Consider the following 26,525-nt stretch of genomic DNA (forward strand, 5'->3'; position numbering starts at 1 on the left):
ACAGCAAAATTGCTAAAAAGTCACAGCCGTAGGGCCCTACGGCTGTGTACTAATTATTAAAATAATAACATAAATTTCTATCACAAAAATTAGATAAACCCTGGGGAGTAAAAATGGTGCTCACATCTGGTGACTCAAATGGAGTCACATGGAATATTGATATACAATGTAATATAATATATCCCTACAAAAAGATGTAACAACAATAAAATGCAGTAACAGTATCCCTGCAAAACAATGTAGCAACAATACAGTGATCCCTCAACATACTATGGTAATCCGTTCCAAAGGAACGATCGTTAGTTGAAACCATAGTATGTTGAGGGATCCGTGCAATGTAAAGTATAGGACAGTGGTCTCCAACCTGGAGACCTCCAGATGTTGCAAAACTACAAATCCCAGCATGCCCGGACAACCAACGGCTGTCCGGGCATGCAGGGAGTTGTAGTTTTGCAACATCTAGAGGTCCATAGGTTGAATACCACTGGTATAGGAAGTTATACAGTACTCACCTGTCCCCGATGCTCACCGCTGCCCTGGATGTTGCCCTCCATCACTGTCGCCGCGTCCCCGGACCGTCTCTGCTGCGTCTCTTCATCGCCGTCATCACATCGTTGCGCACGCCGCTCCTACTGGATGATGGGACGGCGTGCGCAATGACGGGATGATGACGACGGAGAGCGACGGCGATGCAGGGGATCCCGAAGAGGGCGGTCTGGAACGTCGGGGACAGTTGAGTGACACCCACCGGACCACACGGGGCACCTTAAACAGCTATCCGGTGGCAGCTGAAGCAGTCTGCGCTGCCAGATAGCCGTTTATGCGATGGCCCCGACATACAAAAGCATCGTATGTTGATGCTGCCTTCAACATGCGATGACCTCCGAGAGGCCATCACGTTGAGATTATCTTATGTTGGGGCCATCGTAGGTCGGGGAGGGGTCACTGTATAACAGTCTGTCTATGTACCAGCTTGAGATTAAAAAGCCTGTAAATTAACCTTTAAATGAACAGCAAAAAGAAATTGGTCAAAAAGAAACCAGTCTTATAGTAGCAAAGTCAATCCTGCAATGAGAATCCTGCAATGAGAAATCAGTGCTGAGAGTTTAAACATAGAAAGTTTTACGCAGAGGGAGAATCAGCTTATACACCGCAAGTGGAGGCTAGGAGCCCGGCTAATGTGACCTGCTGTGCCAACAGTTGGAGAAACGACACAAGCACCAAAGTGCCACTCACCCACTCCGCGCTGGTCCCGATGTCTGGGATGTCCTGCTCTAGCTAAGAATGGCAGCAGCACTTCAGTGCTTGTGTCGTTTCCCCAACTGTTGGCACAGCAGGTCACATTAGCCGGGCTCCTAGCCTCCACTTGCGGTGTATAAGCTGATTCTCCCTCTGCGTAAAACTTTCTATGTTTAAACTCTCAGCACTGATTTCTCATTGCAGGATTCTCATTGCAGGATTGACTTTGCTACTATAAGACTGGTTTCTTTTTGACCAATTTCTTTTTGCTGTTCATTTAAAGGTTAATTTACAGGCTTTTTAATCTCAAGCTGGTACATAGACAGACTGTTATATTGTTGCTACATTGTTTTGCAGGGATACTGTTACTGCATTTTATTGTTGTTACATCTTTTTGTAGGGATATATTATATTACATTGTATATCAATATTCCATGTGACTCCATTTGATTCCCCAGATGTGAGCATAATTTTTACTCCCCAGGGTTTATCTAATTTTTGTGATAGATATTTATGTTATTATTTTAATAATTAGTACACAGCCGAAGGGCCCTACGGCTGTGACTTTTTAGCAATTTTGCTGTTTTTCTTATTAAAGGGGTAGTCCAGTGGTGAAAAACTTATCCCCTATCCTAAGGATAGGGGATAAGTTTGAGATCGTGGGGGGTCCGACCGCTGGGGCCCCCTGCGATCTCTCTGTACGGGGCCCCGGCTCTCCGCCGAGATAGCGGGTGTCGACCCCCGCACGAGGCGGCGGCCGACACGCCCCCTCAATACATCTCTATGGCAGAGCCGGAGATTGCCGAAGGCAGCGCTTCGGCTCTGCCATAGAGTTGTATTGAGGGGGCGTGTCGGCCGCCGCCTCGTGCGGAGGTCGACACGCCCCCTTCCCGCCGGCTGTCGGGGCTCCATACAGGAGATCTCGGGGGGCCCCAACGGTCGGACCCCCCGCGATCTGCAACTTATCCCCTATCCTTAGGATAGGGGATAAGTTGCTCACCACTGAATCACCACTGGACTACTCCTTTAAATATTATAACCTAATTGGTCTTGAAGCCTACTGTTTTCCATCTGAACCATCCATCCATCATACACTTTTTTCTCGAGTGATGCAGCTGAGGACTGAGTAATCTATTTTTCCCAGATTTGTAAATTATTTCTATTAAAAAATCTTAATCCTTCCAGTACTTATCAGCTGCTATATACTACAGAGGAAGTTTATATATATATTTATTTTTTATATTCTTTCCAGTCTGACCACAGGGCTCTCTGTTGACGCCTCTGTCCATGTCAAGAACTGTCCAGAGCAGCATATGTTTGCTATGGGGATTTTCTCCTACTCCTACTGGACAGTTCCTGACATGGACAGAGGTGTCAGCAGAGAGCACTGTGGTCAAACTAAAATGAACAACTCAACTTCCTCTGTTATCGTTATCATTATAGTTATCCGGGCACAGCTCTTCCACCTAGATAAAGCCGCACTCCTGAATAGAGATTCCAGGGACTAGTTCACACAGCTCCGCAATCACAACCCCATGTGGTGCTCACTAACAGTGGAACTTCTCAGCAAACAGTCTCTGCATATAGAATAGATGTAGGGCACTCACCAGGCTGGTCTTAAAGTGGATAACTTTATTGAAGACTTTTCATAAGCAACTTACAGAACATCAGTGCAGGACAGACAGGTGAGCAGCAGCAGGGCTACCATGGTGGGTGACGGTGCCATTTTGCGCACAGCGGCGCTTCAACTGGCCTTTTGCATCATCACGTTAGAAGATACGTGTTATATACTCTGAGCACCGGTAGCTATAGTGATGGATAAACAAATCCCATTTAAAGTGACAGGTGTACACAGAGATAAAACATATCTAAAAACAAAAAATGATAAACAATAATACATTGATCTCATTGCACTCATTGAGGCCAAAAGGGCCCCATAGCCTCAAGGCACAAGATCCACCTAGCTTCTTTTCTTAATAAGAGCTGATGTCTATCCTTCCCCCGCCATCATGTTCGACTCATTCCAGAGCAGTGAAAGATAGAGTATTTGTATTACCATTATGCACGTCATTCATATATGTCATTCATATGCTTGACAACTCCGGTTATAATGGATCAGACATGCTCGCGATTACAATGGAACAACGGCCGCTTCGTTTTACCAATGTAAAAAAAAATTACAGGTACATATCAGGCTGTATACAATAAATGTGGATCTACATGTAATAAACTGTTGGATGGTGATATTATCTCCTACCAATATAATATTTTTTGCTCCTGAATTTAAATGACAGAAGGCACAAGACCCACATTTAAAATTTCCCATTGGTCTAGACTTAGATAACCAATGTACTTTTTTTTTGCTGTTTTCCATCTTGTGTTTTTGTTTGTTTAAAAATCCCCTAATTGTAATGTTTTTTGTTTTATATGTAATAATTGGCTTGGCTTTAACTTCATTTTTAATATCTTCATCTGCTTGTAGGATGTACCAATTGTTATATATAGCAGTACATGTAGTTTTATTTAGGGGGGTATTATCGAACAAGAAAGTGAATCTGTTTTCAACTTCTGTCTATATTTTTCTTTTCTTTTTTTTCTTTTTTTCCTCTGTAGTATACAGCAGATTGATAAGTACTGGAAGAGTTAAGTTTTTTTAATAGAAGTAATTTACAAATCTGTTTAACTTTCTGGAACCAATTGATAAAAAAAAAAAATGTTTTCCACAAAAAAAAAAATAAATAAACATGTTTTCCACAAAACACGGAAAAAAAAAAAAAAAAAAGCCATATACACATGTGGTAGCCCTTGGGGGGTATATGGTAGTGGTGGTATGGTATCGGTATATGAGTGGTTATTGTTAACCCTATAGTTTGTGACGCCAACCTGAGGGCTGGTATGCTGAGGTAATGCTCCGGCCTATTGCCGCCCTTCCCAGTAACGATAGGTGCATGAAATGACTGAAGGTCCACAAGGAGATTGAATTTGAACTTGAACAACTTTACTTAAGTGCTTGCGATACATCCAAGGCACAGTAACAGTCTCATACAAACAGTCCTTATATCGCTCAGTGACTGACAGTTGTTCCGGACCTTGAGCTATTTAGAAAGTCTCTGAATTTAGGGTAGATATTTGCAGATCCGTCCAGATTTAGGGGTTATATTAGGTCTGGTGATGCTGCAGAGTGTCTGGGGATTGATACACTCTATATTCTGAATTACTCAGCCGTTGCCGCAAGGCTCGGGCCTAACTCGCTGCGATAGTTGCCGTGCAGATTCTTCTCGTTTGAGAGCCCAGGAACAAGAGAGAAAAACATGGCCGCCGCTCCCTTATATGGGCAGAGGGCGGGGCAAATCCGATTGGTCCGAACATCTGTCACTCACCATTACACAGAGTAATGGGATTGCATACGTCACCGGGCCTCCAAAGGTCCTTAAGCAGAATACCATAGAGTTTACCTAGTCACGTGACCCGCAGGTCCTGCAACACCATGGAACCGGTAATTAACCATTTATTTACATATATTATTATATTTACATCACCCTTACATAAATTACTAGGCTATTAGTTGGAATAGAGGCGACAAGGGGTAGGCTACACAACAGGGATCCCTACGTCCTAGGGACTCTGGCTATGGGGACCCACATATACATAGGTACCGTATAAGATGCAATACCGGGACACCACACACACATACACAATAATGTCATACACACATACACACACAAAATGTCATATACACAAATACACAAACAACATCATATACACACATGTCATCTAAACATATACACACAATGGGGGAGATTTATCAAAACCTGTCCAGAGGAAAAGTTGCTGAGTTGCCCATAGCAACCAATCAGGTCGCTTCTTTCATTTTTCTGAGGCCTTTTCAAAAAAAATGAAAGAAGTGATCTGATTGGTTGCTATGGGCAACTCAACAACTCTTGCTCTGGACAGGTTTTGATAAATATCCCCCAATGTCATCTAAACACAGTCACACAATGTGATATACACACCCATACACACACAAAGGGGGGGATTTATCAAAACCTGTGCAGAGGAAGAGTGGTGCAGTTGCCCATAGCAACCAATCAGATCACTTCTTTCATTTTCCACAGGCCTCTAAAGAGGCCTGTGGAAAATGAAAGAAGCAATCTGATTGGTTGCTATGGGCAACTGCACCACTCTTCCTCTGCACAGGTTTTGATAAATCTCCCTCAATGTCCTCTAAACACATACACACAATGGGATATACACACACATAAACACACAATGGCATCTGAACACATACACACAATGTGATATACACACAATGTTACATACACACACATTGCCACATACACACAGAATGTCATACACAACCACCATCTATACAAGCTAACTTAGCGCCCTAGAGGAGCCTGAAGCCAATGTACTGACAACCTGCTGAGCCTACCTTCCCCCTCCCGACCATAAAGAAAAATATATTACATTATGGAAGGATTGTTCTGATGTGACCAAAATGGTCTCAAAATTCAGAATCATAGAAATCTCTTATTGCAATAATGTAAAATTGTATATAAGGTAGAAATGTTTTTTTAATATGACTGTATGAATTATTGACTGAACTCTTGAGTCTCTATGATTAATAATAGAAAAGCAGTTAAGTCTGAAACCATGTCGGCCAGTTCAGTAGTAACTATCCACGACTGATGGAGACTAGAGGCTGGGATCATGTAAGTCAGTTCTGCTGATCATTTACCTAAAAGTCATTTCTGAGCCGCCATGTGTAGAAAAAGAGAGGGAAAAAAAATTAAAGCGGCAAATGATGGGCTGGGCTGAATGCAAATTGCAAGAAAGAAATTAAAACCCTAGATATGATGATGAACACAATCTGTCCCAAAAAGCGAGTCTTTAAAGTAGCTACGTGTAGTTTGTCCATTAAAGTGTGATTTGCAGTTTGATTAACAACTTGTTTTTTTTCTGCGCTGATTTAAAATCAAACAGCCTGACTTCTACCATTGACTACATTAGAATATGCATGGCGCCTGATTGCCCCTAAAACACAAATTATCCTGATTTTTTTTTTTTGCGTTTTCTTTTTTTTTTTTTTTTTATTCCATAGAAGCAAGCCATTCCGTACAGCAGAGGATTGTGTTTCATTGAGATATAGTATCACTTTACTGTGTGCTGTAATGTGCCGCAGTATAGTGCACCGTTAATTTCAAATAGATCAGACGTCTTTGGCAGCAAAAAAAAATATTTGTCAAGATGCAAAGACAATGAAGCGTAGCTTATGGCCTAGGAAGGGTGGTCTGTAAAATGTGATGTGCACATTCATGGGTGTATATAAAATCGACAGAGCCTCATAACATTACTCAGAATGGGCCCCATGGTTGTTTCTGCTAAATGCAGTATACCTTTGTTAAAGTTTATGACCCCCCCCCCCCATTTAATTCTTATATTCTGTGATCCCGTCCTTGTGGTGACCGTACCTGACCACTATGTCATTGTCAAGTTGCCCATCTTTAAATGGACACTATCAGAATCAAAACCTTTTTATATCATAACAAAACATTAATGTCACGATGCCGGCTGGCAGGTAGTGGATCCTCTGTGCCAGAGAGGGATTGGCGTGGACCGTGCTAGTGGATCGGTTCTAAGTCACTACTGGTTTTCATCAGAGCCCGCCGCAAAGCGGGATGGTCTTGCTGCGGCGGTAGTGACCAGGTCGTATCCACTAGCAACGGCTCAACCTCTCTGGCTGCTGAAGATAGGCGCGGTACAAGGGAGTAGACAGAAGCAAGGTCGGACGTAGCAGAAGGTCGGGGCAGGCAGCAAGGATCGTAGTCAGGGGCAACGGCAGGAGGTCTGGAACACAGGCTAGGAACACACAAGGAACGCTTTCACTGGCACGATGGCAACAAGATCCGGCAAGGGAGTGCAGGGGAAGTGAGGTGATATAGGGAAGTGAACAGGTGAAAACACTAATTGGAACCACTGCGCCAATCAGCGGCGCAGTGGCCCTTTAAATCGCAAAGACCCGGCGCGCGCGCGCCCTAGGGAGCGGGGCCGCGCGCGCCGGGACAGGACCGACGGAGAGCGAGTCAGGTACGTGAGCCGGGGTGCGCATCGCGAGCGGGCGCTACCCGCATCGCGAATCGCATCCCGGCTGGAGGTGGTATCGCAGCGCCCCGGGTCAGTGGATCTGACCGGAGCGCTGCAGTGAGGAGAGTGTAGCGAGCGCTCCGGGGAGGAGGGGGGGACCCGGAGCGCTCGGCGTAACAGTACCCCCCCCCTTGGGTCTCCCCCTCTTCTTAGATCCTGAGAACCTGAGGAGCAGACTTTTGTCTAGGATATTGTCCTCAGGTTCCCAGGATCTCTCTTCTGGACCACAACCCTCCCAATCGACTAAAAAAAAGGTTTTGCCTCTGACCTTTTTAGATGCCAGAATCTCTTTGACGGAGAAGATGTCCGAGGAGCCGGAAACAGGAGTGGGGGGAACAGATTTGGGAGAGAAACGGTTGATGATAAGTGGTTTAAGAAGAGAAACGTGAAAGGCATTAGGAATACGAAGAGAAGGAGGAAGAAGAAGTTTGTAAGAGACAGGATTAATCTGGCACAAAATTTTGAAAGGACCAAGATAGCGTGGTCCCAACTTGTAGCTAGGGACACGGAAGCGGACATATTTAGCGGAGAGCCATACCTTGTCTCCAGGGGAAAAAATGGGAGGAGCTCTTCTTTTCTTATCCGCAAATTTCTTCATGCGTGATGAAGCCTGTAAGAGAGAATTTTGGGTCTCTCTCCATATGATGGAAAGATCACGAGAAATTTCATCCACAGCGGGCAGACCAGAGGGCAAGGGGGTAGGGAGGGGGGGAAGAGGGTGACGGCCGTACACCACGAAAAATGGGGATTTGGAGGAAGATTCAGAGACCCTGAAGTTATACGAGAATTCGGCCCATGGTAGAAGATCTGCCCAGTCATCCTGGCGGGAGGAAACAAAATGTCGTAAATAATCACCCAAGACCTGGTTAATTCTTTCTACTTGTCCATTGGATTGAGGATGATATGCAGAAGAAAAATTTAATTTAATCTTGAGTTGTTTACAGAGAGCCCTCCAGAATTTAGACACGAATTGGACGCCTCTATCCGAGACGATCTGCGTAGGCAACCCGTGAAGACGAAAAATGTGTACAAAAAATTGTTTAGCCAACTGAGGCGCTGAAGGAAGACCAGGAAGAGGGATGAAATGTGCCATTTTGGAGAATCGATCAACGACCACCCAAATAACAGTGTTGCCACGGGAAGGGGGTAAGTCAGTAATAAAATCCATACCAATCAGAGACCAAGGCTGTTCGGGGACAGGCAGAGGATGAAGAAAACCAGCGGGCTTCTGGCGAGGAGTCTTATCCCGGGCACAGATAGTGCAGGCTCGCACAAAGTCCACCACATCCGTCTCCAGAGTCGGCCACCAATAGAAGCGAGAGATGAGTTGCACAGATTTCTTGATGCCCGCATGACCTGCGAGATGGGAGGAGTGACCCCATTTGAGGATTCCGAGGCGTTGGCGTGGAGAAACGAAGGTCTTTCCTGGAGGAGTTTGCCTGATGGAGGCTGGAGAAGTGGAAATCAGGCAGTCAGGAGGAATGATGTGTTGCGGAGAGAGTTCAACTTCAGAAGCATCCGAGGAATGAGAGAGAGCATCGGCCCTAATGTTCTTATCGGCAGGCCGAAAGTGGATTTCAAAATTAAATCGGGCAAAGAACAGAGACCACCTGGCCTGGCGAGGATTCAGCCGTTGGGCAGACTGGAGGTAGGAGAGGTTCTTGTGATCGGTGTAAATAATAACTGGAAATCTTGATCCCTCCAGCAGATGCCTCCATTCCTCAAGTGCTAATTTAATGGCTAGAAGCTCTCGATCCCCGATGGAGTAGTTCCTCTCCGCCGGAGAGAAGGTCCTAGAAAAAAAACCACAAGTAACAGCATGCCCGGAAGAATTTTTTTGTAGAAGGACAGCTCCAGCTCCCACTGAGGAGGCATCAACCTCCAATAGGAAGGGTTTAGATGGGTCAGGTCTGGAGAGCACAGGAGCCGAAGAAAAGGCAGACTTGAGCCGTTTAAAGGCGTCTTCCACTTGAGGAGGCCAAGACTTGGGATCAGCTTTTTTTTTGGTTAAGGCCACGATAGGAGCCACCACGGTAGAAAAATGTGGAATAAATTGCCTGTAATAATTGGCGAACCCCAAAAAACGTTGGATAGCACGGAGTCCGGAGGGGCGTGGCCAATCTAAGACGGCAGAGAGTTTGTCTGGATCCATTTGTAGTCCCTGGCCAGAGACCAAGTATCCTAGGAAAGGAAGAGATTGGCATTCAAACAGACATTTCTCTATTTTGGCATAGAGTTGATTGTCACGAAGTCTCTGAAGAACCATACGGACATGCTGGCGGTGTTCTTCTAGATTGGCAGAAAAAATCAGGATATCGTCTAGATATACAACAACACAGGAGTATAAGAGATCACGAAAAATTTCATTAACAAAGTCTTGGAAGACGGCAGGGGCGTTGCACAGGCCAAAGGGCATGACCAGATACTCAAAGTGTCCATCTCTAGTGTTAAATGCCGTCTTCCATTCATCCCCCTCTCTGATGCGGATGAGATTATAAGCACCTCTTAAGTCCAGTTTGGTAAAGATGTGGGCACCTTGGAGGCGATCAAAGAGTTCAGAGATGAGGGGTAGGGGGTAGCGGTTCTTAACCGTGATTTTATTAAGACTGCGGTAGTCAATGCAAGGACGTAGAGAGCCATCTTTTTTGGACACAAAGAAAAATCCGGCTCCGGCAGGAGAGGAGGATTTACGGATAAAGCCCTTTTTTAAATTTTCCTGGACGTATTCAGACATGGCAAGAGTCTCTGGGGCGGACAGAGGATAAATTCTGCCCCGGGGTGGAGTAGTGCCCGGGAGGAGGTCGATAGGACAATCATAAGGCCTGTGAGGAGGTAGAGTCTCAGCTTGTTTTTTGCAAAAAACATCCGCAAAGTCCATATAGGCCTTAGGGAGACCGGTTACAGGAGGAACCACAGAGTCACGGCAAGGGTTACTGGGAACCGGTTTTAGGCAGTCCTTGGAACAAGAGGGCCCCCAACTCTTGATCTCCCCAGTGGACCAATCCAGGGTTGGGGAATGAAGTTGAAGCCAGGGAAGTCCAAGGAGAATTTCAGAAGTGCAATTGGGGAGGACCAAAAGTTCAATCCTCTCGTGATGAGATCCGATGCACATTAGAAGGGGCTCCGTGCGGAAACGTATGGTACAGTCCAATCTTTCATTGTTTACACAATTGATATAGAGGGGTCTGGCGAGACTGGTCACCGGGATGTTGAACCTGTTGACGAGGGAGGCCAAAATAAAATTTCCTGCAGATCCGGAGTCCAAGAAGGCCATAGTAGAGAAGGAGAAGGCAGAGGCAGATATCCGCACAGGCACAGTAAGACGTGGAGAAGCAGAGTAGACATCAAGGACTGTCTCACCTTTGTGCGGAGTCAGCGTACGTCTTTCCAGGCGAGGAGGACGGATAGGACAATCCTTCAGGAAGTGTTCGGTACTGGCACAGTACAGGCAGAGATTCTCCATGCGGCGTCGTGTCCTCTCTTGAGGTGTCAGGCGAGGACCGGTCGACCTGCATAGCCTCCTCGGCGGGAGGCACAGGAACAGATTGCAGGGGACCAGAGGAGAGAGGAGCCGGGGAGAAGAAACGCCTCGTGCGAACAGAGTCCATATCCTGGCGGAGCTCCTGACGCCTTTCGGAAAAACGCATGTCAATGCGAGTGGCAAGGTGAATGAGTTCATGTAGGTTAGCAGGGATTTCTCGTGCGGCCAGAACATCTTTAATGTTGCTGGATAGGCCTTTTTTAAAGGTCGCGCAGAGGGCCTCATTATTCCAGGATAATTCTGAAGCAAGAGTACGGAATTGTACGGCATACTCGCCAACGGAAGAATTACCCTGGACCAGGTTCAACAGGGCAGTCTCAGCAGAAGAGGCTCGGGCAGGTTCCTCAAAGACACTTCGAATTTCCGAGAAGAAGGAGTGTACAGAGGCAGTGACGGGGTCATTGCGGTCCCAGAGCGGTGTGGCCCAAGACAGGGCTTTTCCAGACAGAAGGCTGACCACGAAAGCCACCTTAGACCTTTCAGTGGGAAACTGGTCCGACATCATCTCCAAGTGCAGGGAACATTGGGAAAGAAAGCCACGGCAAAACTTAGAGTCCCCATCAAATTTATCCGGCAAGGATAGTCGTAGACCAGAAGCGTCCACTCGCTGCGGAGGAGGTGCAGGAGCTGGCGGAGGAGATGATTGCTGAAGCTGTGGTAGTAACTGCTGTAGCATAACGGTCAGTTGAGACAGCTGTTGGCCTTGTTGCGCTATCTGTTGTGACTGCTGGGCGACCACCGTGGTGAGGTCAGCGACAACTGGCAGAGGAACTTCAGCGGGATCCATGGCCGGATCTACTGTCACGATGCCGGCTGGCAGGTAGTGGATCCTCTGTGCCAGAGAGGGATTGGCGTGGACCGTGCTAGTGGATCGGTTCTAAGTCACTACTGGTTTTCACCAGAGCCCGCCGCAAAGCGGGATGGTCTTGCTGCGGCGGTAGTGACCAGGTCGTATCCACTAGCAACGGCTCAACCTCTCTGGCTGCTGAAGATAGGCGCGGTACAAGGGAGTAGACAGAAGCAAGGTCGGACGTAGCAGAAGGTCGGGGCAGGCAGCAAGGATCGTAGTCAGGGGCAACGGCAGGAGGTCTGGAACACAGGCTAGGAACACACAAGGAACGCTTTCACTGGCACGATGGCAACAAGATCCGGCAAGGGAGTGCAGGGGAAGTGAGGTGATATAGGGAAGTGAACAGGTGAAAACACTAATTGGAACCACTGCGCCAATCAGCGGCGCAGTGGCCCTTTAAATCGCAAAGACCCGGCGCGCGCGCGCCCTAGGGAGCGGGGCCGCGCGCGCCGGGACAGGACCGACGGAGAGCGAGTCAGGTACGGGAGCCGGGGTGCGCATCGCGAGCGGGCGCTACCCGCATCGCGAATCGCATCCCGGCTGGAGGTGGTATCGCAGCGCCCCGGGTCAGTGGATCTGACCGGAGCGCTGCAGTGAGGAGAGTGTAGCGAGCGCTCCGGGGAGGAGCGGGGACCCGGAGCGCTCGGCGTAACAATTAACTTCTATCCTCAAAATATTAACTTCTAATATATTTTATAAAAATAAAAAAAATCTCCTTTTTATAGAAATCATGGCTTATAAAAAGACCACTAGGGATCACCATACTGTCAAAAACATAATCCTGTCCACCTGCAGCATCATCTTTGCCCTGCTGAAGCATAGACTGGGACAAAGTCCAAAAAATGAGGCTGAGACTAGCACTCCTTTGTGCTCACTCAGATCCCTGTTTGAAAATAGAGAGGAGGGGGTTACAGAACAGCCTGCAGTAATTGGATGAAGAGGCCGGGGTCCGACCGCTGGGATAAGTTGTCCTACATTGCGGTACCCCCCTTAAATCTTGAGCTGGGGCCTCTATAGCGAGGACTTGACTTTCCAGCACATCTCACAGATGTTTGATTGGATTGGGATCTGGGGAATATGGAGGCCAAGTCAACACCTTTAACTCTTGGTCATGTTCTTCAAACCATTCCCTGATTAATTTTTACTTTGTGGCTAAAGCAATATCCTGTTGGTAGAGACCACTGCCATAAGGGAACACCACTGCCATGAAGAAGACTTATATGTATGTGTATCCACAACATAACCTTGTTGCAGGTTCACCAGTTGTTCATCTTTTGACCACTTTTGGTGGGTAATATCCACTAAATACTGAGAACATGCCTAAAGAAATTACATTTTGGAGATGCTCTAATCCAGGTGCCTAGACATTCCAATTTTCCTCCGTTTTCCTTCTTCTTACACATCAGCTCCAGCAGCTGACTGCGCCTTGCTCCTCAATATATCCAACCTATTGATAGTTGTTATTGTGATAAATGGCATTCACTTCACCTGTCAGCAGTTTTAATGTTATGGCTGATCACTTCTTCTAGATCTTTATATTATAAAGGTAACATTTAGTGTAGTTCCCTTCATTCCTTTTACCAGTAATTTTTCTGCAGACTATAACAGAAAGTGTGTTGACCCTTGAAGGAACTGTTCAAAAATCTCATTACTATATGTGTATTGAACACAATTGTGCTACATAAATCCTCCAATTTAAAATCCTTAAATCACTAGATAAAATACATATGATAAGAACTAGAGAGAAGCGCTTCAGCCGGAAGAAATGGAAAATAATAACAATAATCGCCCATCTATTCTGCACATCAGTAAAAATTTAAATTAAATGAAAAATTGAGAAACTACTAGATGAGAATGGGATTTGGCCTTTAAAGGTTACAGAAATTAAAGTTTACTGGATTGTTCATCCTGATGTCAAGCTGTCTGACAGACATCAACTTTATAACAAATGTTATACATTTTATAAAATTATGAAAACATCTGAATGTAATGCTACCCTGTAAGTCTGCATAAAAAGTACTCTATTTGTTTTTAACACAAAGAAAGCTGTATAACTCTATGAGAGTTATACAACCATTTAGGGCTGGAGGACATTTTGGCTGTTTTTAGCTTCCCTCCACTTAGCCCTCATTCTTAAGATAAGTGTGGAAGCTGGAGTTAGGATCCACATCTGTCAGGTATCGATTGGATATTCTTTGTATATGCCATAAATGTCAAGACGGTAAATGGTGATAGCTATTTAACAATACGGGGTAAATATGTAGTAGTTGCACATAGGCCCTGGAGCTCAAGGAGGTCCAAAAAGTCCCTTTGCTATACCTATAGCATGATACTTGGGGGACTCCTTGGCACTGCATGAAACCCTTTTTATGTGTAACATATAATATAATAATTTGACAGGGTCTAACCTGAAGATGGTGAAAAGGTAACATTTGAATCTGGATCCTTGATATTGAGGAAGCCCAAAAGGTCCCTCTGTCCTTAATCAATACTATAAATGACACATGGCCTCTCTGTCGCTGTAGCAAAAATAGTGAATTGTGTAAGATCCTTAAAAAATAATGCACGTTTGTTTTAAAAAGCCATTTGCAAAGACTGTATTGAATTACATGGGTCTTTCATAAATCAAGCCCCAGATTGTCAGTTGATATTATAGTAGTGGGTGAAGACTTCCAGAGGACGGTGGGTTACAGCGGCGCTGACCAGGGATAGGCACGTCAGGTAAGTAGAAAGGAAGGATTTTATTTAAAACAATGCAACACATTTCAGTGCGCTTGCGCGGCTTCATCAGGCATCTTGCCTGATGAAGCCGTGCAAGCGTGGTGAAACGCGTTGTATTGTTTTAAATAAAATCCTTCCTTTCTACTTACTTGACGTGCCTATCCCTGGTCAGCGCCATGGTAACCCACCGTCCTCTGGAAGTCTTCACCCACTACTGCTCGTTTGTTTGGGAGGCTGCAGACCGGGTCTTATACTCACTCACGCTGACCATTGTTGTGTGTGAGCTCACACAACCGCCTGTGGTAAGGGTTTCTTCCAATCAATTGTCACTCTCACCCGGGTGGTTTTCCGCTATGGAGCACTCTCTTTTCTTATAGTTGATATTATAGAGCAGTGTTCCCCAACCCAGTTTTTCTTCAAGGACCAGCAACATTCTGGTTTTTATTTTTAGTTACTTCATTGGAATAGAACAGGGAAACATCTAGTCCTGGACTGTTGGTGGGGCTTGAGGAGTGGGTTGGGGACTACCCTTTATTATGCAGTGGCCATTCTTTGAGAAGGGTTTTTTCACTGTATTTTTTTTTTTTGACTGTCTGCAAAACCAGCCATTGTAATTCTAAATGCAGATCTTGACTATAATACAGACTGCATTACTTATTCTGTACTGATACTGAATTACAAGCTATTTGCACAGTAAGTAAGGTGGACAAACCCATTAGGATCTGTCATGTAGTTCGTATAATGATAACTATTTAAATATCACAGAAGAAGATACAGTTTGGCTGCACCTAAAGAAACTCCATCCAAATCTCTTTCCAGTTGGAGAAAAAAAGCTTTAGTCTCCATAGGTAACAAGGCTTTATTACCATAAGAGCGGTGATGCTGTGGAATAGTCATATACTGTTTGGACACCAGGAACAGATTATGGCTTCTAGAAATCCTTAGATGATGTTACCAAAACAAATATCTCTGCTTGGTAAATGTATATGATCCTTTGGTCCTTATGTTTTTATTTGCCTTCCCCTTGTTCAATAGAGGCAAAATAAGTCCAGCGTGCAAAACACATGCATTATATTTTCAACAATACTATGTAAAAATAAATAGCCCAGACATATTAATAAATATTGATGAATGTAAGTGTGCCTGTGTCAGTACATGGTATGGTCTATGTGGGAGGCCCTGTGCCAGTACATGGGATGGTCTATGCGGGAGGCCCTGTGCCAGTACATGGTATGGTCTATGTGGGAGGCCCTGTGCCAATACATGGGATGGTCTATGTGGGATGCCCTGTGCTAGTACATTGGATGTTCTATGTGGGATGCCCTGTGCCAGTACATGGGATTATCTATGTGGGATGCCCTGTGCTAGTACATGGGATGGTCTATATGGGATTTCCTGTGTCAGTACATGGGATGGTCTATGTGGGAGGCCCTGTGCCAGTACATGGGATGGTCTATGTGGGATGCCCTGTGCCAGTACATGGGATGGTCTATGTGGGAGGCTCTGTGCCAGTACATGGGATGGTCTATGTGGGATTTCCTGTGTTAGTGCATTAGATGCTTTATGTGGGGCGCCCTGTGCCAGTACATGGGATGGTCTATGTGGGATGCCCTGTGCCAATACATGGGATGGTCTATGTGGGAGGCCCTGTGCTAGTACATGGGATGTTCTATGTGGGAGGCCCTGTGCCAGTACATGGGATGTTCTATGTGGGAGGCCCTGTGCCAGTACATGGGATTATCTATGTGGGATGCCCTGTGCTAGTACATGGGATGGTCTATGTGGGATTTCCTGTGCCAGTACATGGGATGGTCTATGTGGGAGGCCCTGTGCCAGTACATGGAATGGTCTATGTGGGATGCTCTATGCCAGTACATGGGATGGTCTATGTGGGAGGCCCTGTGCCAGTACATGGGATGGTCTATGTGGGATGCTCTATGCCAGTACATGGGATGGTCTATGTGGGAGGCTCTGTGCCAGTACATGGGATGGTCTATGTGGGATTTCCTGTGTTAGTGCATTGGATGCTTTATGTGGGGCGCCCTGTGCCAGTACATGGGATGGTCTATGTGGGATGCCTTTTTGTCAGCACATGGGATGTTCTATGTGGGATGCCCTGTGCCAATACATGGGATGGTCTATGTGGGAGGCCCTGTGCTAGTACATGGGATGTTCTATGTGGGAGGCCTTGTGCCAGTACATGGGATGTTCTATGTGGGAGGCCCTGTGCCAGTACATGGGATTATCTATGTGGGATGCCCTGTGCTAGTACATGGGATGGTCTATGTGGAATGCCCTGTGCCACTACATGGGCTGTTCTATGTGGGATGCGCTGTCCCCTGTGCCAGTATATAGGATGCTCTATGTAGGATGCCATGTGCCAGTACATAGGATGTTCTATGTGGGGTGCCCTGTACCAGTGAATGGTTATTTCCATAGAGACAGTGCACATGTGACCAGTGTTTAGTAGAATTATTGGATTTTCTTTATATTGAGGAAACAACTGGTTAAATCTCTCATTGCTTTTTGCAGTATGAGCACAGCTTGTCATCTCTCTATATCCAAACAAAGTGTAAACTATTTTTATAATTAAGTCTGCTTTTATATAATGTGCCCCACACTTAATCTGTCTTTGTTTTTATCTGCAGTACTATCCGGATCAGCAGAAAAGGATGGCATATGCTCCTTAATTTCTGTTTCCACACTGCGCTCACTTTTGCTGTGTTTGCTGGAGGAATCAATCGAACAGGCTACCCTATAATATGCCAGTCAGTAAGTAACGCTCACATCTATGTCCATTGGAATTGGTGGAATTCAAAATTCTGTGCTGATGGATTTTTTATATAAATATATCTTTATAGGATGTGGATCTCCTTTGTTCCTAATACATATAACCAGAGCCCCTGTATAGCTATAGAATCAGGCTCTCTGCGCACTGTATCTGTTAGGTGGTCATTTAGAGAGGTTTTGCTCTATAAAAAAAACAAAACTTTGAGAAGACCACCCCCTTATCCATACCAGAATTTATGTGATGGATTTTCAATCGAGCAGTATCAAAGAACACACGCTGAAAAAAAATGTAGTTTTTTGCCATTCCTTTCATCTTCAAATACTTAAAATAAATTCCATCTTCTGCATATACTAAAAGACATGCAAAAACATATTTCACCCAAAAAGTGTACACCGATTGTAGCTTCAATCCACAGGCAGTCTCTGATCATCCGACTAGCCGAGGCTATTCCATGTCAAGTGTATAGGGGCATCTCCACCAGAAGGGATAGAGCATTCTTTCACAATGACAAGCTTCATTTCGGGGTCCCCCCCCCTTTCTCAAGCTTTCTGAATACTGCTGGAAAATAAAGAGGTGGGATCTTGTTAATACACACATCTGAAAATCAACCATAAGAGTGTTAAGAGCCTGTTCATATTTGTTTGTATGTGGATTTTCAACCCACCATACAATATACAATAGATATACTTCTGGCCACTTTAAGAAAATCAACCCCATAGAAAATCACTTTTCAATTCAATTTTGGGTGACCTTCTCAACAAGGTTTTACTGCCACTGGTGCTGTGGTCCCATCTCATTTACATCCCCAGCACATCTTACTGTGGAAGCAGTGTACTGGGAGAAGCTGTAATATTATTATGGATGGCACCACCACCTTGGCCAATAATTTGCATTTTTTGGAATTCTATTACTGATATTTATGAGTACAGTCATATTTTTCTGTTATATTCTCGGAGTGGGGCTTTCATTGCTTTCATTACATAAACTAGTTATCTTGTGTACATGTTCTCTCATATTAGGATTCTATTACTGTATTAACATAAAAAATTGTTGGAATTGTAAACCTTTACAGAAAGCCATAAAAGACTCCTCTGACTCCAGATGCCACTGCCTGCACTACTAGGATGAACTATGATGCTGATATATATTTAGTTTTTGATTGTAATTTAGAAGCGATTCCCTTTTTATGACTAGAGTGCATTCATGAGTATCCAGAGATATATTCCAAAATAAATTTCCTTTCAGAGGAGTGAGCGCTCTGAGCTCTTGTTATTAGTGGCATATATTACCATTTTGGTTTGTGAGTTCTCCTGTCCTGGAGATGTCTTTACTGTTAATTGAAAAATGTGTTGGAAGTTTTAACATTTGCTGAATTCGGAAGAGCAGGATTTGTTTGTTGGACTCACTCTGCTACCAAAAAACTACATATAAACTGTTTTATTATTTGCCGTAGAAGTTCATTTTTAGAGCTGTGTGACTTGTGTTGCTTTGTGTTATTTTTTTCCTTGTTTTAATTGGCATTAAAAATTAACATACCGTATATACTCGAGTATAAGCCGAGTTTTTCATCACGATTTTTCGTGCTGAAAACACCCCCCTCGGCTTATACTCGAGTGAACTCTCCACCCGCAGTGGTCTTCAACCTGCAGACCTCCAGAGGTTTCAAAACTACAACTTCCAGCAAGCCCGGGCAGCCATCGGCTGTCCGGGCTTGCTGGGAGTTGTAGTTTTGAAACCTCCAGAGGTCCGCAGGTTGAAGACCACTGCGGCCTTCGACATCATCCAGCCCCCTCTCACCCCCCTTTAGTTCTGTACAGTACTCACCTCCGCTCGGCGCTGGTCCGGTGCTGCAGGGCTGTCCGGAGAGGAGGTGGTCCGGTGGGATAGTGGTTCCGGGCTGCTATCTTCACCGGGGAGGCCTCTTCTAAGCACTTAGCGGCCCGGCCCCAGAATAGTCACGTTGCCTTGACAACGACGCAGAGGTACGTTCATTGCCAACGTACTTCTGCGTCATTGTCAAGGCAACGCCTCTATTCCGAGAAGAGGCGCCCCCGGTGAAGATAGCAGCCCGGAACCACTATCCCACCGGACCACCTCCTCTCCGGACAGCCCTGCAGCACCGGACCAGCGCCGAGCGGAGGTGAGTACTGTACAGAACTAAAGGGGGGTGAGAGGGGGCTGGATGATGTCGAAGGCCGCAGTGGTCTTCAACCTGCGGACCTCCGGAGGTTTCAAAACTACAACTCCCAGCAAGCCCGGACAGCCGATGGCTGCCCGGGCTTGCTGGGAGTTGTAGTTTTGAAACCTCTGGAGGTCCGCAGGTTGAAGACCACTGAGGGCGGATGATGAGAAGAGGATGATGAAGGGGGGGGTGGGATGATGACAAGAGGATGATGAAGGGGGGGTGTGGGATGATGAAGGGGGGTGGGGATGATGACAAGGGGATGATGAAGGGGGGTGTGTGGGATGATGAAGGGGGGTGGGGATGATGACAAGGGGATGATGAAGGGGGGTGGGGATGATGACAAGGGGATGATGAAGGGGGGTGGGGATGATGACAAGGGGATGATGAAGGGGGGTGGGGATGATGACAAGGGGATGATGAAGGGGGGTGGGGATGATGACAAGGGGATGATGAAGGGGGGATGTGTGGGATGATGACAAGGGGATGATGACAGGGGATGATGATGAGGGTCTGGATGATGACAGGCGGTGATGATGATGAGGATGTTAATGACGGGTCTGGATGATGACAGGGGGGGATGATGTATTTCCCACCCTAGGCTTATACTCGAGTCAATAACTTTTCCTGGGATTTTGGGTTGAAATTAGGGGTCTCGGCTTATACTCGGGTCGGCTTATACTCGAGTATATACGGTACATAATAAATGTGAATCAACAAAGACAAATAAAAGTCAAAGCAGCCCAGTACAACAAGATAACATTCGGTCTGCCAAAATCATGGAGAACACATGGTGAATAGAAAAAGAGTGGATAAACATCCTTGTCAGGTGTAAAGTTTCGTAGAGATTCAAGCATAGTCTTCAGTGGAGTGGAAACACAGTAAGGCAGAATATTCCAAAAAGCTACCCTGTAATGCAACAAAACTCAACAACAAGGTTGTTCCAGTAAAATGTCACCTGACAGACTGAATAATAAAGAAACCATCATCCCTTTGACATATGGTGCAACCCATACTTAATCCTCAACGATCAGTGCTTATTTAAAGATTATTGCTCTTGCTACCACACTGTCCACTGAAAGATCCTGTACTTCTATATCTCTATACACTGTACACAGAGGAGGAGATCCTGTACTTCTATATCTCTATACACTGTACACAGAGGAGGAGATCCTGCATTTCTATGTCTCTATACACTGTACACACAGAGGAGGAGATCCTGTACTTCTATATCTCTATACACTGTACACAGAGGAGGAGATCCTGCACTTCTATGTCTCTATACACAGCACACACAGAGGAGGAGATCCTGCACTTCTATGTCTCTATACACTGTACACACAGAGGAGGAGATCCTGTACTTCTATTTCTCTATACACTGTACACACAGAGGAGGGGATCCTGTACTTCTATGTCTCTATACACTGTACACACAGAGGAGGAGATCTTGCACTTCTATGTCCCTATCCACTACACACAGAGGAGGAGATTCTGCACTACTATATCTCTATACACTGTACACACAGAGGAGGAGATATTGCACTTCTATGTCTCTATACACTGTACACACAGAGGAGGAGATCCTGTACTGCTATACCTATATACACTGTACACACAGAGGAGGAGATCCTGTACTTCTATATCTCTATACACTGTACACACAGAGGAGGAGATCTTGCACTTCTATGTCTATATACACTGTACACACAGAGGAGGAGATCCTGTACTGCTATATCTCTATACAATGTACACACAGAGGAGGAGATCCTGCACTTCTATGTCTCTATACACTGTACACACAGAGGAGGAGATCCTGCACTTCTATGTCTCTATACAATGTACACACAGAGGAGGAGATCCTGCACTTCTATGTCTCTATACACTGTACACACAGAGGAGGAGATCCTGTTCTTCTATGTCTCTATACACTGTACACACAGAGGAGGAGATCCTGTACTTCTACATCTCTATACACTGTACACACAGAGAAGGAGATCCTGCACATCTATATCTCTATACACTGTACACACAGAGGAGGAGATCCTGCACTTCTATATCTCTACACACTGTACACACAGAGGAGGAGATCTTGCACTTCTATGTCTCTATACACTGTACACACAGAGGAGGAGATCCTGTACTGCTATATCTCTATACACTGTACACACAGAGGAGGAGATCTTGCACTTCTATATCTCTATACACTGTACACACAGAGGAGGAGATCCTGTACTTCTATATCTCTATACAATGTACACACAGAGGAGGATATCCTGTACTTCTATGTCTCTATACACTGTACACACAGAGGAGGAGATCCTGCACCTCTATGTCTCTATACAATGTACACACAGAGGAGGAGATCCTGTTCTTCTATGTCTCTATACACTGTACACACAGAGGAGGAGATCCTGCACCTCTATGTCTCTATACAATGTACACACAGAGGAGGAGATCCTGTACTTCTATGTCTATATACACTGTACACACAGAGGAGGAGATCTTGCACTTCTATGTCTCTATACACTGTACACACAGATAAGGAGATCCTGTACTTCTATATCTCTATACACTGTACACACAGAGGAGGAGATCCTGTACTTCTATGTCTATATACACTGTACACACAGAGGAGGAGATCTTGCACTTCTATGTCTCTATACACTGTACACACAGAGAAGGAGATCCTGTACTTCTATATCTCTATACACTGTACACACAGAGGAGGAGATCCTGTTCTTCCATGTCTCTATACACTGTACACACAGAGGAGGAGATCCTGTACTTCTACATCTCTATACACTGTACACACAGAGAAGGAGATCCTGCACATCTATATCTCTATACACTGTACACACAGAGGAGGAGATCCTGCACTTCTATATCTCTATACACTGTACACACAGAGGAGGAGATCTTGCACTTCTATGTCTCTATACACTGTACACACAGAGGAGGAGATCCTGTACTGCTATATCTCTATACACTGTACACACAGAGGAGGAGATCTTGCACTTCTATATCTCTATACACTGTACACACAGAGGAGGAGATCCTGTACTTCTATATCTCTATACAATGTACACACAGAGGAGGATATCCTGTACTTCTATGTCTCTATACACTGTACACACAGAGGAGGAGATCCTGCACCTCTATGTCTCTATACAATGTACACACAGAGGAGGAGATCCTGTTCTTCTATGTCTCTATACACTGTACACACAGAGGAGGAGATCCTGCACCTCTATGTCTCTATACAATGTACACACAGAGGAGGAGATCCTGTACTTCTATGTCTATATACACTGTACACACAGAGGAGGAGATCTTGCACTTCTATGTCTCTATACACTGTACACACAGATAAGGAGATCCTGTACTTCTATATCTCTATACACTGTACACACAGAGGAGGAGATCCTGTACTTCTATGTCTATATACACTGTACACACAGAGGAGGAGATCTTGCACTTCTATGTCTCTATACACTGTACACACAGAGAAGGAGATCCTGTACTTCTATATCTCTATACACTGTACACACAGAGGAGGAGATCCTGTTCTTCCATGTCTCTATACACTGTACACACAGAGGAGGAGATCCTGCACTTCTATGTCTATATACACTGTACACACACAGAGGAGGAGATCCTGCACTTCTACATATCCATACACTGTACACACAGAGGAGGAGATCCTGCACATCTATATCTCTATATACTGTACACACAGAGGAGGAGATCCTGCACTTCTATGTCTCTATACACTGTACACACAGAGGAGGAGATCCTGCACTTCTATATCTCTATACACTGTACACACAGAGGAGGAGATCCTGCATTTCTATGTCTCTATACACTGTATACACAGAGGAGGAGATCCTACACTTCTATATCTCTATACACTGTACACACAGAGAAGGAGATTCTGCACATCTATATCTTTATACACTGTACACACAGAGGAGGAGATCCTGCACATCTATATATCTATACACTGTACACACAGAGGAGGATATCCTGCACTTCTATGTCTCTATACAATGTACACATAGAGGAGGAGATCCTATTCTTCTATGTCTCTATACACTGTACACACAGAGGAGGAGATCCTGCACCTCTATGTCTCTATACAATGTACACACAGAGGAGGAGATCCTGCACTTCTATGTCTCTATACACTGTACACACAGAGGAGGAGATCCTGCACTTCTATGTCTCTCTATACACTGTACACACAGAGGAGGAGATCCTACACTTCTATGTCTATATACACTGTACACAGAGAAGGAGATCCTGCACATCTATGTCTCTATACACTGTACACACAAAGGAGGAGATTCTGCACTTTGATGTCTCTATACACTGTACACACAGTGGAGGAGATCCTACACTTCTATGTCTATATACACTGTACGCAGAGAAGGAGATCCTGCACTTCGATGTCTCTATACACTGCACACACAGAAGAGGAGATTCTGCACTTCGATGTCTCTATACACTGTACACACAGAGGAAGAGATCCTGTACTTCTATATCTCTATACACTGTACACACAGAGGAGGAGATCCTGCGCTTCTATGTCTCCATACACTGTACACACAGAGGAGGAGATCCTGCACTTCTATGTCTCTGTACACACAGAGGAGAAGATCCTGTACTTCTATATCTCTATACACTGTACACACAGAGGAGGAGATCCTGTACTTCTATATCTCTATACACTGTACACACAGAGGAGGAGATCCTGCACTTCTATATCTCTATACACTGTACACACAGAGGAGGAGATCCTGCACTTCTATATCTCTATACACTACACACACAGAGGAGGAGATCCTGCACTTCTATGTCTCTATACACTGTACACACAGAGGAGGAGATCCTGCACTTCTATGTCTCTATACACTGTACACACAGAGGAGGAGATCCTGCACTTCTATATCTCTATACACTGTACACACAGAGTAGGAGATCCTGCACTTCTATGTCTCTATACACTGTACACACAGAGGAGGAGATCCTGTACTTCTATATCTCTATACACTGTACACACAGAGTAGGAGATCCTGCACTTCTATGTCTCTATACACTGTACACACAGAGGAGGAGATCCTTTACTTCTATATCTCTACACACTGTACACACAGAGGAGGAGATCCTGTACTTCTATGTCTCTATACACTACACACAGAGGAGGAGATCCTGTACTTCTATATCTCTATACACTGTACACACAGAGGAGGAGATCCTGTACTTCTATATCTCTATACACTGTACACACAGAGGAGGAGATCCTGCACTTCTATATCTCTATACACTGTACACACAGAGGAGGAGATCCTGCACTTCTATATCTCTATACACTACACACAGAGGAGGAGATCCTGCACTTCGATGTCTCTATACACTGTACACACAGAGGAGGAGATCCTGCACTTCTATGTCTCTATACACTGTACACACAGAGGAGGAGATCCTGCACTTCTATATCTCTATACACTGTACACACAGAGGAGGAGATCCTGCACTTCTATGTCTCTATACACTGTACACACAGAGGAGGAGATCCTTTACTTCTATATCTCTATACACTGTACACACAGAGGAGGAGATCCTGCACTTCTATGTCTCTATACACTACACACAGAGGAGGAGATCCTGCACTTCGATGTCTCTATACACTGTACACACAGAGGAGGAGATCCTGCACTTCTATGTCTCTATACACTGTACACACAGAGGAGGAGATCCTGCACTTCTATATCTCTATACACTGTACACACAGAGGAGGAGATCCTGCACTTCTATGTCTCTATACACTGTACACACAGAGGAGGAGATCCTGTACTTCTATATCTCTATACACTGTACACACAGAGGAGGAGATCCTGCACTTCTATGTCTCTATACACTGTACACACAGAGGAGGAGATCCTGTACTTCTATATCTCTATACACTGTATACACAGAGGAGGAGATCCTGCACTTCTATATCTCTATACACTGTATACACAGAGGAGGAGATCCTGCACTTCTATGTCTCTATACACTGTACACACAGAGGAGGAGATCCTGTACTTCTATATCTCTATACACTGTACACACAGAGGAGGAGATCCTGCACATCTATATCTCTATACACTGTACACACATAGGAGGAGATCCTGCACTTCTGTGTCTCTATACATTCTACACATACACAGACACATTGAAAAGGAAATCCTGTACTATAGAAGAATTTTTGTTTAGATTAGACATTCTAAAGATGTGCCCAATTTATTAAACGGTCTCAGTCACTTTAATACATCTAGAACATTTTTTACTGTCTAAGAATGGAACAGCTTTAGAATATTTGGGCTATCGAGTTCCTCTGAAAACTAAGAACATTGAAACCTGTCAGTACAGACCCTTAACATCAACTTCAAGATAAATTATAAGCTATTATACATTCACCAGGACTGAGTGTCCCACGTCATAGTTTGTGAACTGGTACAGATTAAGCATTGAAGCTCAGGATCCTCAAGTCACCCTCTACTAAACTATTTAGGTATTTTTTATTTTTATTTGTTATTTTTTTGCCAACATAGTTTCAAAATGTCCGTTCTTTTTAAATAGGAAAACACTTCTGAATGGAATCACATAGAATACATTTTGGCAAACTGAAAGCAATTCCTGAAATTGTTATTTTCTATTACATTCACCATCATTCCAGGTTTTCGCACACAAAACAATTTTCTATATTTGTTGCTATAAGTTTTTTTTTCTTTCCTTCACACAATTACCGTGTTATGAAATGAACATTATCTCAATGTAGGAACAATTTTGTTATCTAAGAATAGAATTGTGTGGAATAAACAGCTTAGCAGTGTGAAAAGTAAGACTTATATTCCATTTTGCATTTCAGTTGTTGCTTTTTTCCTTGCATCAGGACGGGGTTGCTATGGATATTCTGCTTCTCTGTGACAATGGTTTATTCCTTTTATGGAGGAGATTTCTTCTGGAAAGGATTTAATATAGTATTCATATAGACTGTTAACATGAATATTGAGGA

General features: G+C 44.7%; 1 protein-coding gene across 24 annotated transcripts in view; it reads left to right on the plus strand.

Annotated features, from left to right (window-relative positions):
* The window catches only part of ADGRA1 (adhesion G protein-coupled receptor A1), a 1,152,497-nt gene that overhangs the window by 984,391 nt on the left and 141,581 nt on the right, over positions 1-26,525 (plus strand). For 20 of the 24 annotated variants that reach the window (XM_056529273.1, XM_056529272.1, XM_056529274.1 and 17 more), the window contains one exon: positions 17,144-17,267. In XM_056529273.1, the coding sequence (XP_056385248.1) occupies positions 17,144-17,267 (124 nt within the window). Of the gene's footprint in view, positions 1-4,272; positions 4,736-4,831; positions 4,892-5,702; positions 5,800-5,867; positions 5,952-17,143; positions 17,268-26,525 lie in introns of those variants that run through there. The other 4 variants (XM_056529291.1, XM_056529294.1, XM_056529288.1 and 1 more) reach the window with 4 other exon arrangements.

The sequence above is a fragment of the Hyla sarda genome, chromosome 7, assembly GCF_029499605.1.
Source record: "Hyla sarda isolate aHylSar1 chromosome 7, aHylSar1.hap1, whole genome shotgun sequence".
In the NCBI taxonomy this organism is placed as follows: Eukaryota; Metazoa; Chordata; class Amphibia; order Anura; family Hylidae; genus Hyla; species Hyla sarda.